The 19398-nt window shown below is 41.9% G+C and overlaps 1 protein-coding gene across 6 annotated transcripts in view; it reads left to right on the top strand.

The window, feature by feature from the left end:
- The window catches only part of MPP7 (MAGUK p55 scaffold protein 7), a 311912-nt gene that overhangs the window by 123118 nt on the left and 169396 nt on the right, over positions 1-19398 (top strand). For all 6 annotated transcript variants that reach the window (XM_045004397.1, XM_045004395.1, XM_045004398.1 and 3 more), the window contains one exon: positions 8280-8398. In XM_045004397.1, coding sequence (XP_044860332.1) covers positions 8280-8398 — 119 coding nt within the window. The remainder of the gene's footprint in view (positions 1-8279; positions 8399-19398) is intronic.

The raw sequence follows: 19398 nt of genomic DNA, 5'->3' as shown, positions 1-19398 counted from the left end.
CAAGTCTATGTAGCTGAATACCTTGTCCCTCTCACCCATAGAGTCCCACATTTTAGATACATATTGATAGCAAATGGAGGGCGCATTATGGAATCCTTGAGGGACACAGCAAAATGTGTATTGCCGGTTCTTGAGAGTGAACGCAAATTTATGCCCGGCCGACCTGTGCAGCAGGATCAAGAAGGCATTTGATAAGTCAAGTACTGAGAACCACCTGGCTCCTGATGTTATCATGGCCATAACCTTGTTAAATTTCACCACTACTGGGGTCAGACGGGGTGTGACCGTATTCAATTCCCGGTAATCTATGGTGAGTCGCCAAGTTCTTTGATCGGCCTTTAAGACTGGCCATATAGGTGAGTTACAGATGCTTTCTGTCTTGACTAACACACCTTGGTCCACCAATGCCTGGATGATTTCCATCAAACCTTCTGCTGCTGCCAGATAACGATACTGATGCTATGGCTTGGGGTCTGAACCATCCATGATTATTTCAGCATTAATCCTCCTGCACCACAGCTTATTTTTGGCAAAAGCCTTTAGGTGTTTGATAGCCACTGCCTTTACTTCAGGCTCCCAATCTGGGATAGCTAGTTTTTCTGGCACTTTAAGTGCTGCTACGCAATGGGATGCAGGTATAGTCTGACATCCACGACCTTCTAGATCCCGTATCAACCATCTATTTGCTAGAGCCACAATTAACTTCATTTGGGATAACACATCCATTCCCAGGATGCTGTTGCCATCCAATTGCTGGACTCCAAATGTTGCCTTGATAGTAAATCGGTTAATGTTGCAGTCAATTGGGTTTAGAAATAGGATGTCACTCTCCTTTCCGTTGAAGCCTTCAAGGACTTTTCCTTCCTTTATAGTTGGCTTACTTGCTCTAGGTTCAGCATGTAAGCAGATGATTGAGATTGAGATGGTGGCATGGGTATCTATGAGCATCTGTTGTTTAAAGTGCCCAAAATCTCCCCATAATACTGCAGATGTTGTTGGTCTTCCCCATTGATTGTTCTCAGTTGATACCACCATCAGGGAAGGAAGGGGAACTTGGCTCCATCATAATAAATTGGGTGCATTTTCTGATTGCTGCACCCTGCCACTGACCGATGCTCCTTCACCATCTTCCTGTCTAGCAAGCCTTTTTAATAGCTCCTCAGTAGATAGACCATTGATTGCATCCGTGGCTTCGTACCTTAGCAGCCTTTTCCAGATCATATTTCTGAATATCTTTTGTTCAGCAGCAACTTCCTGGAGATCCACTCCTTTCTCCATTCCCCTTTGATGAAAGGTATTTGGCTTATTCATCATCTTCTGGTAGCCATTGTGATTGAAGTTGCTTTTGCTGCAGAGCTTTCTCTCTTTGCTGAATTGCTTGCCTTTGTTTTCAGTCACTTCTGCCACCTTCTTTCTCGGCCACTGTGCTGGGAAAGCTTCTCGTTGTATGTCATATCCTTCTCTTCAAGGTATCTCAGCGAGATAGCATTATGGTCTATCATTCCCATAGTCATCTTGTGGGCAACAATCCTTGTAGTAACGTCTTCCTGAACTCAGGATTGTCACATGAAGTGGCCCCAGCAGGTTGTACAGCAGCTTCTTTTCGTTAAGATATTGTTCAGGTCGCTCTGAAATCCGGTGATGCTCTGAATAAAGTCTTTCAAATAAATTACATTGTGGAAAATAAAATTTAACAATTCCCTCATACCTTTGCATGACACTATCCACGTCTGCCACTTGGCTGTTTCCTGGCAGAGCTCTGTACTCATCCCCCTGCATGCACTCCCTGAGAAGTGCTGCAATATCCTTTCTGCTAATTCTGGGCAAGGAGCTAACCTTAGGTAGACAGTCAAGAGCGGTTCAAGGGGCCCAAAACCTTGCCAAGGTTTTGTTCTGGAGTATAGGATTTTATTTCATGTCTAGTTTCTCTTGGTCTAGACAAGCCACAATTAACTACAGTAGTTGTAATTGAAGTCATCGGGAACCCTTTTTCCTTCCTTGCTCGCTTCATTTTTTTTTCCTGTTAATAAGGGTGTTGAAGGCTGGTGCGGTGTTGCTGCTACTTCTTCCTCAGAGCTTTCCAACTCAGAGTCAGTATCCCTCTCACATCCCCTTACTGGATCAAGATGCATGGTTGATAGAAGCCCTTGAGTCTTCTTTAATTTTCTTGCAGCCTTTCCAGCTTGTGATTTCATATAGCATGGTTAGCCCGCTGACTTTGATTAGTTTGCAGTTCTTGTACAAGCTCCCTAATGGCTGTTTGGGATTCTTCATTTTTGGTGGTAAGTACGTAGCGTTCCATCTGCTTTTTAGACAGGAGGGCGCTCATTTATTGCAGCTGCATCTCTGCCTTACTGAGTTGGATGACATAACTAAGGTTCTGTGTAGTGAACCTCTCAGGTTTATTTCCCATCTTTTCTAACTCTAAATTCTTGTTGTCTACCTGGATTAAGCTGGGAAATTTTCTGATCTTGTTCCCTGCAGTGTTCTTTGCCAACCACAGCTAACCCGTATATCGGTGCTCTCTTTCTTAATTCTACTAAGAATTCCTCCCATTTTTGACATAGGGTGGAATATGCTTCTGTCCCTTTAAACAACCCTAGTGCCCACGGGTTTTTAAACTTCCCGAATCTGCACAAGAATTGAATTAATTTTTATTTTTCTCCGGCTCCCAGCCATCTGCTCCATACATCTTGCGACTCATGCCTGAAGTCTAACCTACCACAGACTCTTCACAAAACTAGTGGCACACAGACCACTCACCACTGACTATACAGAGTCAGTATGCAGACCCAATCAATTGGACCGGCATGTGCTGTGAAGCCTTTTCATACTCCTACAGGGCTGCCGAGCTACACAGTCAGCTTCTGTCTCTCAAGCAGGGTCCACCAGCTATCAGAGCCGATGCCCACCCACCCGCGAGTCAGTCCCATCATACAAGTTGGCACCTAATCGGGCTTACCGCTTACCGGATAACCTCCAGGATGAACTCGGGATCCACTGGTCCACACACAAACAGGCTGCTGGTTCATCAATCTGGCCAAGCCAACAGTGCCAAGCCGTTTGCTCTGGCCTGCCCCGGGCACACTGGTCCATACCCAATTAGAACAAAGCCACACAGGGCTAGCAGGGCTGAGCTGCTTCTTCAAGCCTGGTTAGAACTTACACATCCCCAACCGGGTACTTCACAGCAAGCACTGACAGTTTGCCGACTGCCATCACATGCATTTTTTCTGAGCCACTAGTCAGATTCCTCTCCTGGAATCACACCAGTGAAGGGTTGGTGGCCCACAGGCCACCACAGTGTCCACTGACTCAGTGCAACTGCTGACTGACTCAGCATCCTGCAGTCAGCTACCAACCTACACGGTCAGTGGACTGCTATTAACACACCAAGCAGATCATAAGGTAAGGGAAAATAAAACAAATCAATACAAAATATCTACACCGAATCACCACGAGAGCCAGCCTGTGATTAAATCACCAGATGGGAGTCCTGCCGCGGTCACCAGAAATATGTTAACCCGGAAAGGGTATTCAACAGGGAGCTACTGAATTTAGCCACCAGCCCTCACCCTACAGACTCGTACTACGTCTCGTATCTGTCACCAGAGGTGATATTCACAGGATATAGCAAACAGGATATAGAATACAAACAAAGTCAAATTTATTAAACAGGACTCCCAACTAAATAACAATTCACATAAAAAGTACTCAGTTGTTAATTCAACAAATTGGTCTTAAGCCAGGGACCCCAAAAAAACATTAGGTAGGTATACAACCAATTCAGGTAAGTCAGTAAATCACCAGATCATAGGCTATTATGGACAGGGAACATACACATGGATCCAGGGGAACAGTAGGATCACCAACAACATCAGGAACCGGAGACACATGACCACACGATACAAGAATTCAGGAGCGGACACGCTCAGGATCGTAAACAGGAATGACAGGGAAATCTCTTCTTCTGTTGACACATAGGCTAGGACACCCTAAACACTGGACTGCCACCAACCTGGAGATCCCCTGGCACTGGGTGCACAGACATTTTATGCCCTCTTGTTACTGGGAAGATTACCTAGGTCACATGACATCTTTCCCGGCCTAACTGAAAAGGGCACCAACTGGCCTAACAAGAAGGAATACAAAAATGGTGGATGAACCACAATATAAACAAAATAGCGATTTGAAAAATTCTCTCTACATTGGGGTGAGTGAATTTTTAATTAACTCATCTTTTCTCCATCTTTCCAAACTGTTGCTTAGTCATTGAAATGAAATGTGTGTAAAACTGTCTAAGAATTTCTCCACGTTTCAGCCTTTTGGTTCCTGTGATGTCATCAGTTCACTAGTTCTTTTGCCCTGTGGTGTTTTCCAAGATAGACAGGACCTGAATTTTTAATATAAAATCCAGAAAGGAAACTCCTTTATAAAAAGAAAACAAAAAATCTTCATGATTTCCTTGTGTCATTGTCACCATGCCTCAGTGGGTCACATATGAGGATGCCAAATTCAGGATGAATTGTGAGAAATAGGGCAGACTCATCCCAAACTGGTGGTTATTTTATTATTAGATATACCAAGCCAGAACCAAAAGTAAACTTCTGTCTCACCACACTGGTTAACAAGAAGTCCAAACTGCAGTCTCCTTAGGCATCCCAGTCCTTGTTTCACCACCCAGACACTAAACTTGATGATGAATGGTTATTGAAAACCAATTTCATCAAAGTGTTCATCTGATCTCAAAAGATCAGCAACATAACCAGGTCAGTATATAACTCAGATCTTACCCAATAAACACGTTGTTGCCAGTTCTTTAGTATCTAATATCTAAAGGTTTATTTATAAGAGAAAAGAATGAGAGAGTTAAAATGGTTAAGGAAATCAAATGCATACTCTCATTGAAAAGTTCTTGTATCAGGTTTGAAGCCATGATGCAATAAACTGCTGACTTGTAAAGTCTCTGGTAACTTCCAAACAATAGGATGGTCCTCAGTCCATTGATTGGAATGCTCCTTTTAGTGTAAGTCCAGAGATCAGAGCAGGAAGGAGGCAAAATGGAGATGCTTCCAGGGTCCTTTATACTTTCTCCCATCTGGAGGGACTGCTCTCAGTCTTAGTTTGTAGAAAATTACAGGCACAAGATGGAGTCCAGGGTCATGTGAGCAAGTCACATGCCCTTGCATGCTTTGATAACTCATAGGAACATTACCCATTTTCTGGCTAATGCATCCACAGGAAGGCTCACCAGGCAGGGACAAGCTTCTTCTATGACCCACTGTGAGAGCTAAGTATTCTTTGGTGGGCCATCAGTTTGAATAGCTCGTTCACAAGGTGCTGACCAGACTGGATGTAAATTACCTGGTGGATGTCACCACAGGAATACAGCACATATGTAGGATGCCAGTACATAGTCAATATCTATAACGTCAGGTACAAAAATGATACATACGTATAAACAGGATAATCATACTTAGCAAATCATAACTTTTCCATTGATACCTTACATGATATACTTTGTTCAAGATTTGTTGCAATTGTCAAATAGTGGTAATATTAATTATATAAATGGTCATGTTCCAGTCATACAGCATCACAGTCATGAAGAAGCTTAAAGCCATTTTTTTCCTCTTTCAAGTCAAATACAACAGAGTGAGAATGACAGAATAGCAAATTAGCGATATAGCATTAACCTTGAACTTCCTTCCTCTTTGTGGTGGGTGAGAGCAATTAACAGGTTACATCAAACTCAGTTTACAGCATAACACTGATAATATATCCTATTCCAAAGAAGGTATATAGTGCCTGCCCTGTGAAATTTGTACTGTTGTATTATCACTTTAATATTTAAACCTCTATTTTTGTGAATATTTTAATTTATTTTTCTTTGACTATTTAATTGTCTGAGAGTCCAGGTACAGTGACCTGTTACAAAGGCGAAATGAGTGTATTTTATAGCACATTTTATGGAAAAATAGGAACAGGTCTATTAATCAAGAGAAAATGGTTATTCCAATGAGCATCTTTACTTAGAGGAAATGGCTCAAGTTAATATTTTCTTTCCTCTGAATGGTAGATACGACGTGTTCCTAAATGGTGGTTGTGCCACAGTGTAATGCTAAATCTTCTATTTTCCATTCCTACTTTCAAACAACCATGTCTTAGGCTAAGTCTACACCGCACAGATTGCAGTGGCACAGCCATGCTGCTTAAGCCTTGCACTGTAAGGCACTCAGTGTAGCTGCTCTTTGTCACCAGGCGAGAGCTCTCCTGACAACAAAATAAAACCACCCCCAAGAAGGGGCAGTAGATTCGTCAGTGGGAGAGCACCTCCCGCCGACAAAGCACTGTCCACGTCAGCGCTTTTCGTTGTTAAAACTTTTTTCGTTCAATAGGCCCTTGGGCAATGAAAGTGCAGTGTAAACATAGCCTTAGTTTATTGTGAAGGATACATGCTATTGTAATAACACAATTGGCTGGAGAATTAAGTGTGCAAAACCAAAACTCGGTAAATCTGGGTATGTAGGAAATCTTAGTCTTCAATAGGAAGTCAGTCAGTGCCTAATTAAATTTTCACCTTTCCAATTTTAATTTTTCCTTTTATCAAGCACTCGTTTCCCTAGTCAGAATGATGAATGTAACTCTGTGCAGCTGATAACTACTGTGACTCCCTATCAAACTTTTTGTGAATATGCTTAAATAACAGCCAAGTTTATGTTTAAACCACACAGTGCTGCACATATCCATTTACACCAGGTGTCTAACTTCTATTAATCCAGAGACTAAGAGCCAAGCATCCTATTTTGAACTTGTGATCTTTGGGTGTTAGTACAACCACTGATACTAGGCTGTAGTTGGCTACGGCTCTGGTTTTTTTTATATCCATGCAAAATTGTAGAGGTTTGAGTTATATCCTCTTTTTATAGTATTTCTGAAGCATAAACAAGAACAGATTTAAATAAAAGCAAGATTTTGAGAGAAATGAATGTCAACCACCAAAAACATTTGGACCACAGAAAAGAATGTAACTGGAAGGAACACTTTTTCCACAATACGGTACTCAAAGCCAACAAAAAGAGAGAGAAATGTTAAATAATCAGATCCCAAAGGTGCTATATTTAATTTTAGAAGGGACAAATAATGCCTTAAAAGGTTGTGAAACAATGCAGATTAATAAAATATTTAAATCTTACGTTTTTGGGAGATAATAGGCATAATAATGATAGGCAACCTATAATTTACCATAATGTGCTTTACTAGTTAAATACCTTGTAAAGCTGTCCTTGTGAGGAACAGCAGCACTTACTCAGCCTAAAAATAATACCAGGATCATGTATAGTGCATCCCAGGAGGTTATTGGTGTTTTTGTAGACAGCAGACAGGAGAAAAAGGCATTTTGTCCTTTTTACCCCAAGTAATCCCACTGGAAAATTAAGCATGTGCTATGAATTGATATCAACTCATGCCAGGTTACCTCCCTAAAGAGCGCTGCTGCAAGCACTGTTGCTACATTTCTTGGACAGCAGTTTGATGGTCTGTGTGCATGATGGATAGTTTATGCTGTATGCTACTGTGGAACACTGCGCTACTGTCTGCCCCTGGGAGACTGTTAGAGAGGTGTGCCACTGGGAGCAGCAGTTACTTTAACGCTTTTAGAGAATCTTGGATAAATGTTGCATATCTAAAAACTTTAAAATGTAGCTTATGCACAGATGTGTTGGTGTACTAAAGATCTGGCTACTCCATACTTAACAATACAGTTTCTTCTGGTTTGCTGTAAATCTCTGCTGGAAGCAGGATAAAAAATGTATTAAGCAATATATTAGCAAGAAATATTTAGAGAAACCATGAACTCTTTTTAATGGACCACCCTTTCCAGTTTCTGTTCTTTTAAGGAAGTTTTTCCTATTCATGACTCATTTCACTCTTTGGCTAACATCAAGGGTAATGGAATAACGATTAAACACAGGAATGTATATTTTTTTCAGGATTTGTCCTCCTTCAAAAATCTTTATGAATTTTCTGTAGTCTTATGTAAATATATATGGATATAAAAGCTTGACACTCTGACAAGGTAAAAGTACACTGTTAATATCTGCTTCCTAGTAATTTTAAAAAATGTTCCCTTTGATTCTTTAAGTTTAGGTTTTGCTGGATACTCCAGACTCCCTATCCAGTTAAAATGACATGCTGCAGGCAGCCAATTACACAGAACTGTTAAGTGAAATTAATGAGATCACCCTTAGATTACACTTTGTTTTATTTTCATTTTATAGGTCTGTATGAGCTGCTGGCTGCATTGCCAGCCCAGCTGCAGCCACATGTAGACAGCCAGGAAGACCTGACCTTCCTCTGGGATATGTTTGGTGAAAAAAGCCTTCATTCACTGGTAAAGGTAAACCACATTTAAGTCAGATTCTCTTTGAGAAGAGCATATGGAAAAATGTTTTGAGTGCCATCTAGAAACCAGTGATCGAACTGCTGCTCAGCGAAAACAAAACAGCCTTGTTTCAACTAACTCTGCTTCTGTCAGGGGTGGAAGTTGTTAAATAAGATTCTACCAAAAATACATAGATGATTTCATTTAATAGTGGTGTTCTGGCAGTATACACTAATGCAGCAAACATATGTTGTTTGCCCTTGTTTAGAAAGAGAGAATACTAAATAGTAGCAGGAAATCTGAGATGTCTTTATGGTCAACATTCAAGACCTGGAGTTTAGCTTAAATAAATAAATGTTCACAGCAAAAATTAGAAGGAATATGTTTTCTGAGGTCAAGTGTGGCAACAGTTCAGTAGCCACATTAATTTAAAATAATTTCCTTTAACAAAGTAAACTGAAATTCTAGTAAGCTGTTCTGTTTGTTGGCTTGTCTCCACTGGAAATTGTGTTTTGCATATAAATATATTGAACTAAAGCATGACTATAAAGTATTTTTGGAAGAATACTGCAGTAAAGTGTCCTGCTATGAAAATGATCAACAACCAGAAATCAAAGCATGCCATGGAAGTATGCAAAACAATCTAAATAATGCTCAGACAACTTAAAGCAGTAAAATAAGACCAATCAGCTGGTTAGAAATGTACCATGCCTACAGTATGGTATGTCTTGAACCTCTAATATAGGGATAACTCAAATTGAAAGAAAATTCTGAAGTCTCAGCTGAATCAGTAGGAGGTGTAGCAATCTACTCCACAAGTGCTCATAATTCAGCAAAATTTGTAACAGTTGTCAATCTGTAGTACCACTCAGTGTATTGTCCCTCTGATAGTATTTTAAGCAAAATTGAGGAAATCTCTATGGGTAGCATTGTTCTTAAATCCTTCATAGTAACAATAAATTAATACTTATTTTATAGCAGTCCTCAAAGGTGTGACCTAATATGTTCTGTATTTGGCTTATTGATGAAGAAACAGTTACCACAGACACACAAATTTGCCTATCCTGAGTTCATGGAAGTGGTGCTTAGCTGCTGTAACCTGAAAGGGTAGAGGGAGGTAATGAAACTTGATAAAAGTAGGATGACCTCCAAAAGTAGTATAAGTTTAAGTCAGACAAATCATTACTATGAAAAATCACTACTGGATGGTAATTGAACATAAGCAGTAAAAGTAACTTCTGTCATCCCATTATACAAATGGTTCAAAAATCATGAGTCAGGCCCCAACAACCGAGTCTGGCTTAAAAATCATTATTGTGTTAAAAACAAATTTTAAGGCTTTTTTTGTTTTTTGAGGCCATGAGGTATGCTTGAAGTCACACTTTCAAGCATCACTCTATAACCATGTGAGATGGAAACTTTTTTTTTTGAAAGCCAAGATTCCTACATAATCACAGGTCTCTAGGTGCTAGGCTTTTTTGCGGAAAAAAATCAAATATAACAGCTGCTAATGCTAAATATGAAAAGGAGACTGCAGTGTTTTCAAATTAATTTGTTGATTTTACAGTGTAATTTCTAAGTGTTACAGTACAAGCCAAGGAAAAAGGGATCTTGATTGCAAGTTATAAGTGTATAAGTACTGAGGATAACTTGTTTTGGGGAGACAGGCAGATGGTCTTCTAATGATGGTAGTAATTTGGAAATCAAGGCTTAAAAGAATTACTTTTTACTCAAAAACGAACAGAACCTTTTTGTCAATATTTGATCAGAATTCTTTTCAGATTATCAAAGGACTCTTTACATATCTTAGTCTTCTCTGGTAAGAGATCAGCAACAAACTAGAAGGAACAGTATTCAATTATCATTCTCAGTTGCCCTATGGGCTTCACCCCTGTGCCCCACTGACCTTTTCAGGCACCGTGGATTTAATTTCACCCCAGGCACCTTACTGGCTGACTTTAATTGGTCAGGCTGCCAATAGGATCACTAAAAAGATATGAGTTGTTCATTGGTGGTTGTTCCCGGTCTGGTTCTGCAATAATGTGTTAATAACTAAACCAATCTAGAGATGAAATTCGGTATTAATGAGTTCTCTCTTAAGGTACATGTATGCAGCAATTAAACAATCACGGCTGGCCTGGGTCAGCTGACTCAGGCTTAGGGGCACGGGCTGTGGGGCTGTAAAATTGCTGTGTAGACATTCACACTCAGGCTGGAGCCTAAGCTCTAGGACCCTGTGAGGGGGGAAGGTCCCAGAGCTTGGGCTCCAGCCCAAGCCTGAATGTCTACGCAGCAATTTTTAGCCTTGTGAACCCGAGTCTGCTGACCTGGGCCAGCTGTGGCTGTGCCACGAATCTTTTATTCCAGTGGAGATGTACCCTTAGACTCTGATCCTTCCAAAAATTAGGCGTATGTGTAACTTCATACATGTGAGTAGTCACATTGAAGTATAGAGGTTCTACTGTATGCTTAGCCTCTCCAAGGTAAACTCAAGGTAGATTTCATTCTTGATCCCTCAAATCACACACTTCCTCTTATATATTAATTCCATTTGGAAAGTTGTGTTTTTCATAGATTTTTTTTTTAAGGCCAAAAGAAGGACCATTATGATCATCTAGTCCAGAGGTGGGCAAACGATGGCCCGTGGGCCGCATCCAGTCCATCAGACATTTTAATCCAGGCCCTCGAGTTCCCACTGGGGAGCAGGGTGTGGGGCTTGCCCCGCTTCAGTGCTCCAGCCGGGTAGTGGGATCGGGGGCTTGCCCCACTCCGCGTGTGCCATGGCTCTGCGCAGCTCCCAGAAGCAGCGGCATGTCCCCCATTCGGCTCCTATGTGTAGGAGAAGCCAGGGGGCTCCACATGCTGCCCCTGCCTCAGATACCACCCCTGCAGCGCCCATTAACCAGGAACCACGGCCAATGGGAGCTGCAGGTGCGGCACCTGCGGACGGGGCAGCGCACAGAGCCGCCAGTTTGCATAGGAGCCAGAGGGGGGATATGCCACTGCTTCTGGGGGCTGCTTGAGGTAAGTGCTGCTTGGAGCCTGCACCCCAACCTCCTCCTGTGCCCCAACTCCCTGCCTCAGCCCTGATCCCACACCTGCCCGAACCCCTTGGTCCCACCCCAAAGCCTCCTCCCGTACCCTGAACTCCTCATTTCTGGCCCCACTCCAGAGCCTGCACCCCCAGCCAGAGCCCTCACTCCCGCACCCCAACCCCCAATTTTGTGAGCATTCATGGCCCGCCATACAATTTCCATACTGAGATGTGGCCCTCGGGCCAAAAAATTTGCCTACTCCCATCTATTCAGTGCAATCAGGTAGGCAATGGGAGGAAGGCTGATATTTTAAAGCAGAGGGATGCACTGTAGCTTAGGGCCAAATAGTGTTTCGGTACTGATGTGGCTTTTCTTTTAAATCTACACGAAGAGAAGAAGGAAGTTGGAGGAAAAAACATATTGAATTAATAGTAACTTCATCCTAGTCATTCTGTACATGAGATGGACAGAGCTCCTCATTTAGGGACAAAGCTCATTTTTTAAGGGACAAGTTTGCTCTTGCTAGTATTGGTTATTAGTGGTAATGTACAAGCAGCAATTTGTAGAAGCTGTTCTTCAGGCTGCAAACTGGTCAGAAGGCTTGTTTTCTAAAGGCCAGACAGCTTAAAAGCTGCAATAAATAGAAAAATTTTAATTTAAAAAAATGATCTGTTACTTTGTCTACAGGTGTTTCATGTGTGCATATATAATTACAGCATTTTATGTAAGAATGTTATGCTAGTGTGTATGATTTGCTACACTGGTTTTCTTTTTTAGATCTTTCTTAATTCAGTACTGTTGGATAGAAATATCCTTTCTGTGAACTTGGACCAGCTCTAAAAAGTTAGAGATGGAAAAGTTGTATTAGATCATCCAGTCCATCCCCTGCAAAAGCTGGATTGTTCTCTATAGTACATTCCTGTTGTAGTAAGTAAAACCAGCAAAAACTTATGCAATCATTCATTCTTTCCTCTTTCTCTGAGACCAGGAATCAGTCAGTTTGATTTTAGATTGCAAAGGATAGAGCAGAGAAAGCCCACAACTATTGTTGATAGTTTTGGAAGACAAAATTGACTCTCTGAAAAGCGAGTGTTTGAAGTTCGTCTTTGACTGCTTCACTCAGTGATTCCTTCCTCATTTCATTACATGACTCCCTTAAGTTCTACTAGAGGCCTTCATCTTATGATTTCTGCATGGTGGAAGAAGCATAAGTCCCAGTGTTTGTGTATCGACTTGTAGCAAAGCATAGTGAAGAGATGATCTCCAAGATTATTAAAGTGCTTAGATGGCCACAGCCCAAAATAGTACAGAGAACTTGGGGCGGGGAGAAGGGGGGGCAGAGAGGAGAAAAGGGATGAGAACAATTCCAGTGTTACCGTTCTTTAAATAATTAAAGAGTAGCAATTACAGAATATTTTCATTTGGATTTAATGCAAATTCTTCTGTTCTTTTCAATTTGCCAACTTGGCTTGGAGTGAGCCCTTCACCACCTCCATAGTCTTAAGCATCTCTGTTTATGATTGGAGCAAAGTATGATTGAAAAAGCTAAGTACTGGGCTTCTAGCAATTCATGCATTACCTTTAAATGCCCTTAAAATTTGTATCTCCTTCTTTGAGAAAGAAATGGTTAACATCAGGGACTCACATTTTTCTAAATACTGCAATAGAATGAACGAGGAAAACGTGTAGCAGTAAATTCATCTTTGAATATTAGCGTAACCAAAATACATAATGCCGTTTCTTGGGTGTATGCGTTCAGTCAAGTGTTTATTCTGAAAGTTGAAACATTGGAATAGCACTGGTATTGGAGCACCAAAGACTGGGTTATTGAGGGAGTTGTCATTGTGAGATTTCCAGAGATTTTCAAGCTGTACATTTGCAGATTCCATGAGATAGAAACTGAGAAAGCTCAAGGCTGCTGTTACCTTTTTATCTTTACAGAGAAAAATAAAGGAAATGTTTAGGAAAAATAAGATTAGAATAAGATTAGAACAGTCTAGAAAAGGCGATTGTAGTAAGGCTGTTACAAAATAAAATAATTAGTGAACACTCCATGGATCATGGTAGGCCTTTCTGCAGTGAGGTATAGTCAGAGTTTCTTGAGATACCAGTTGGCTGTAAAGAATCTTAGTAAATTATGCCTCCCATGTGAGGGAAGTAGGCCATGTTTCTATACGCTCACAGCAAATCCTTTGGGGCAGGTTGTTAATTGTCTGAAATGCTATTTGCTTTGGCATGGGGGGAGAAGGGAAGGGAAGGAAGCCAGACCATGTGAGTGTAAGCATATACCACCTGGCCATATGTAGAGGGAGGTGTGAATGAGGTAGATGGCAGCAGCTGGTAACAATCTATGGCCAATGAAAGGTAATTGTTCAGCATACTCTGTAGGGGAAGCAGGCAAGCTTGCTTCTTACGTGATAGTTTACATTTTTCAAGCATAGAAAGCATGCAAAACTTACCGAAGACATAAATTCTGAAGTTCCAGAGGAATGCTGTTACTTCTGTAATGTAGACTGTCCAAACAATGTACACATGTGGTTGGTTTTACAGAGTAAGGGAGAGAGTTTTACTGCAGTTAAACTTCTTAATACTGATATATGAAAAGTCATACCCAAAAATAGATGGGTAATTGAAGTGTATCTCTTAAATCTAAATCCGTGTAAGTCTAGGAAATGCTTACCTTTGTCAAAGTGTCTCTTTTTTTTTCTTTACTGTTCAGTGAATTATTTTGGTGAGTTAGAGATATCTAAAGAGGTGCCACACAACCTGGCCTATAAATCTTGTTGGTGTTTTCAGCTCTTCAGAGAACTGAAATTCTATAGAGAGATGTAAACTTGGTGGTGCTCTAACCTACACCATATAAAGGAATATTAAAATATGTTCTAGGGACAATTACTTTACCAGTGGAGCAAATTAAGACTTTTGTCATTCCTTGGTATAACTCCTGATTTCTTTCGATTGTGGGCACCGTCTTTTCTTTTGGAAGGTCGAGGTTAAGTTAATTCTAGAAATTCTCTTTTTATATAGTTTTTTAAAACACAGAGAGATGCAGTGGAATTTGACTTCTCTCCTGGTGTAAAATATTGATATGAAATGGTCTGATTCCAACATCTAAATGTAAAGTTGAATTTTATAGCACTCTTCCTGCTTACATTAAAGTAAAAAACTACTTATTAAATGGACATCTAGAAAGGAGGACTCTTAATGGCTGACAAAAGTGCGTGCAGACTTTGTGGCGTATCAGGAATAAATGTTCAAATAAAAATACATTAGCTTATTTTGCCTTCCTTAAAAGTATTACACCCAGCAAAGGTGGTATGCAAAATATGTTTTTTGTATTTTTACATAAGTTTCTTTAAATTTAAGGTACTGAAAACTTTTATAGCCAATGTTTGTGATTTTTTGGAGAATGGCACAATTCACTTGGAGATTTCATATGGCTGCAAGCTGAGGAGGACCTGGAGGCTATTGGCTACCTTTATGTTTAAATTTCCATGGAAACAGTGATCAGATCAGTCAAAATAAAGTAATTGAAGGTTTATAGAAGATAGTACAGAATCTTTATCCTGTCCAGTCTGACAGCATTTCCATGGAAACATGAGGAGGAAAGCAACAGGCATCCAGCAGATGTGAGTGAGAATTTACTTATAGATTTCACATTCTGGCTGCTAGCTGGATGATAAAAAAAAAATAAAAAAAAAATGGAGATATCCTATCTCCTAGAACTGGAAGGGACCCTGAAGGGTCATCAAATCCAGCCCCCTGCCTTCATTAGCAGGACCAAGTACTGATTTTGCCCCAGATCCCTAAGTGGCCCCCTCAAGAATAGAACTCAGCACCCTGGGTTTAGCAGGCCAATGCTCAAGCCACTGAGCTATCCCTCCCCCCTACATGTGTTGATCGCCTGTAACCACTTTTGTGCTGGCTTTAGAAGTCTAGTATTTTAGTTAGAGGGTTTTTTGTTTTGTTGTGGAGGTTTTTTGGGGGGTGGGAGAGGGATTTGCTTAGTCCTCAAAATTAAAAAAAAAATAAAATGGGTTACGACTTCAAACCTGAATTAAAAATAATAAAATCAGCTCTTCAGGTATTACAGTTGTAATAGGTAATCACCCTTCTTTGATTGAAGGCAGAGTTGTTGCATCTAGTGTTTGTGTGTGTGTGTGTGTGGCATCTTTGTTTCTTTAAAAATATTTAATATATAGAATATCATCTTGAAGTTATCAAAAGGTTTGAATAGTTCAGTAAGGTCAGATGATTCCTGTTATGTATCAGTCTTAATTCTGCATTGCATGTTCACACCGTGTTGTATAAAGATCTATACTAGCTTTGTGGGATTAGGCTCCTGTCACTTGTGCCTTTGAAGATCTTTCCCTTGATTTTTACAATTTATTAATCTCTGTCACCTTCAATTTATTCAGAAGAATTGAAACAGCTATCAAACGTGGTTCTGGTGGAGAAAATAACTTATTTGTGACAAACTGAAGAAAGATACACTAAAGTTGGTGCCACATGAATGCGTAATGCAGTTGTGATGTAATACATGATGTCACTACTAAAATCATTTTTACATTATAATTATAACTAATGCACACTTACCTTATGGTCATGCATGAAGCAGTAGATTGTATGTTTGTATGCCTTTGTCCTGATTTCTATCAATTGTATTCATGTTAAATTCTTGTTTGTTGTATTTTTAAAAACTTGTATTTGTATTTTTCTTGAGAAATTAGAATTTTCGAAATTGTACTATTTTTGGGGATGGAACTTTTTGAGTATAGGACATGGTATCCATCTTTAATAGAAGACTCAGTATGTTAGGTTTTTTCCAGAGGTTCTAGGAGGAAAATAGTACTTGACGTTTAAAATCTCATGAACCAGGGACCTCTTTGTGCCAACTGGCAGATGGAGCAGGGGATGCATAGGGTTTTACAGGGATCCCCTGAGTCGAATATTTACATAATAGTTCACCAAAGGGCAGCGTGTGAGATCTCCATCAAGAGCCAGTAGCCAACTGGTCATCATAATCATTGTGAAATGTCTGCACGGAGAATATTTAAGGAGCTATGTATCGATAGTAACAATTACAGTCTTAAGATCTTGGAGTTAAGGTAGGTCACCAGGAGGTGATACACCTCAGAAAGGTTCCTTTCAGGCAAGAGGCAACAGACTCTCGCATCTCCTTGTTTGGCCATTTGTGCGTTGTGTATTGTATGCCTCACAATGTGTGCCTATTTGCATATTAAGACGGTGCTAAATAAAAGATTATAAAATCTACAAGAAAGAAAATCTACAGGATGAAACAAACATTTTGGGGGAGGGAGGTGCCATGCTTATGAATAAAGACAATGGATTGTTGTAGTATATTAGGGTGCAAAGAAATACAGACTCCTTCACCTAGGAGCCAAATGCACAGCATGCTTTTCTCATGGAAGAAGGGTCATAGCCAACTTGGCTGTAAAGCCCTGCAAGGATTTTTGGATAAGCAATGCTTTATTAGATACAGCGAGAGCCTTGTTAATTAAGTAACGGCTGTGGAATTATTATTGTGATTTTATTTTATATGTAACCATTTATTTCCAATACGTCTAGTTGCTACTACTGGAATCTCTATGCTTTGTTAAATAAATTTATACTTGATTTCATTATAAACACATTTAATGGCTTGTCTACATTTGAAACGCTACAGTGGCACATCTTCAGCGCTGCAACTATGCTGCTGTAGCGCTTCAGTGTAGACACTACCTATGCCGATGGGAGGGGTTCTCCTGTTGGCAGGTAATCCACCTCCCCCAGAGGTGGCAGCTAAAGAATTCTTCCGTCAACCTGGGACTGTCTACACTGGGGTTTTATCTCAGCTTAACTACACTGCTCAGTCAACCTAACCTTTTGGTGTAGACCAGGCCTAAATGCTGTGTGTTAAGTGGAGCAGTGATCTTTGATGGAACTGGTAAACTGTTTCTTTAGAAGCAGTGAATCCGTGAATATTGCAAGTGTCCAATAGATCAAAGACTGGACACTCCAGGGAGACACTGAGGGCTCTGGAGTTGGGGTGGGCCAATTGCTAGCCTGTGGGGTAACAGTGAAGCCTCAAGCCCTAGAGGGGAGTGTTTATGTTGCTTGTGGCCCAGGAAGTTGGGGAGCTGACCCACAGCATGCAGAGACGATGCTTCCTCATGCTAAAGACAGGTGATAGCAAAGTGCCTCATGACCCCCGGGGAAGCGTCACTCTCATATACCTCTCCATCATACATCCTAAGCAGTAAAGAATTTAATGTTCAGTTACTAATCTTTTTTTAGCTAGCCTTCTATTAGGGAATCTGTTTTTCCCCCATCCACCAAAATATTCCAGGCTTAGTTTTAAAAACATCAGTAAAATTGGATAGTTGACGACGGTGGGAGTTAAATAGCTAAAAGCTCTTAACAGGTACGGATTCAATATACACCTCTACCCTGATATAACGCTGTCCTTGGGAGACCAAAAAAATCTCACCACGTTACAGGTGAGACCACATTATATTGAACTTGCTTTGCCCCCCCGCCCTCGTTCTTTGTTTCCTGACTGCCCCCTCCAGAGACCCCTGTCCCTAATCACCCCCAGGACCCCACCCCCTACCCAACCCCCCCACTCCCTGTCCCCTGACTGCTCCGACGCACACCCTCCGCCACCTGACAGGCACTCACTGGCAGCAGAGGGAAGCAGAGCAACGTGGCCCCAGCCCGCTCTACTCCACCACCGGTGAGTGCGGGAAGGTTGGGGAAAGGACGCCCCCCGCACTCACCGGTGGCGGGAAGCGGAGCGACGCGGCCCCAGGCCACTTCGCTTTCCTTGCCCCGGCCCCAGCCATGTCGCTGGGGGTGGTGGGGGGGATGTGTGTTTGGGGAAAGGTCCCGCACTCACCTGCGGCGAAGTGGAGTGCCGCGGCTGGGAGCCTGCGGAGTGGAGCGAGCTGGGGCCGGGCTGCTCCACTTCCCACTGCCGATGAGTGCGGGGAGGTTGGGGAAAGGACGCTCACCTGCAGCGGGAAGTAGCACATTGCGGCTTCACTCCCACCTCCCAGCTGCGGCGCTCCGCTTCCCACCACTGGTGAGTGCAGGGAGGTTGGGGAAAGGACGCCCCTGTACTCACCTGCGGCGGGAAGCGGAGCGCCACGGCTGGGAGCTGGTGGTGTAGAATGGGCTGTGGCCAGGCTGCTCCGCTTCCGCCACTGCCGTTGAGTGCAGGGGGGAACCCTTCCCCCAACCTACCTCCTCCAAGTGACATGGCTGGGGCCAGGGCGAGGTAAGGAGAGTGGGCTGCTCCTGGCCCCCCCCAGTCTCCCGGGCCACTCTGGGACTGCGCGGCCCCCAAAACTGCCCCCTGAGCTCCTGCCTCCTAGACCCTGGGGGTGGGGGGGGGCGAGCCCCTGACCACCCCCGAGACCCTCGGCCCCTTATCCAATCCCTCGGGCCCGGCCCGGCACCCTTAACACGCTGCTCAGAGCAGCGTGTCAGAGCTTTACCGCGTTGTATGCGAACCCGTGTTATATTGGGTCGCGTTATATTGGGGTAGATGTGTACAAACAAACTCGTGAAAAGCAAAATGAAGAGTTGAAGTATGTTCAGCCAGATAAATGCATCAAATCAGAGGTGTGAAAAGTTGGCCTATTGGCTATTTACTTGAAACTTGTGAATTAATCCTCAGTATGGTGGACTGTGAGAAGACTCTTTGGTTTAGGTTAAAATCCAGACAGACACATTTTTTTTTGGAGCAGTTGTAATCTATTTACAGTTTCTTCTGGGAGACCTCGAAAGAATATCAGTAATCCAGCCAAAATGTGACAGATAGAAAAGTAAATCTGCTATCTTCTGGGACAAATAGTTCTGCAGTTTCATTGTTTCAAAGGGGCAAAATGCCAGCCTAGTGACAAAGTGTATGCAGTAATTAGAAGGTAATGCACAAGTCAATGATCACATCCAGTTTTTCTTCCCCTACTAAAGGTA

The sequence above is a fragment of the Mauremys mutica genome, chromosome 2, assembly GCF_020497125.1.
Source record: "Mauremys mutica isolate MM-2020 ecotype Southern chromosome 2, ASM2049712v1, whole genome shotgun sequence".
Classification (NCBI taxonomy): Eukaryota; Metazoa; Chordata; order Testudines; family Geoemydidae; genus Mauremys; species Mauremys mutica.
This window is presented reverse-complemented; position numbering and strand designations above follow the sequence as displayed.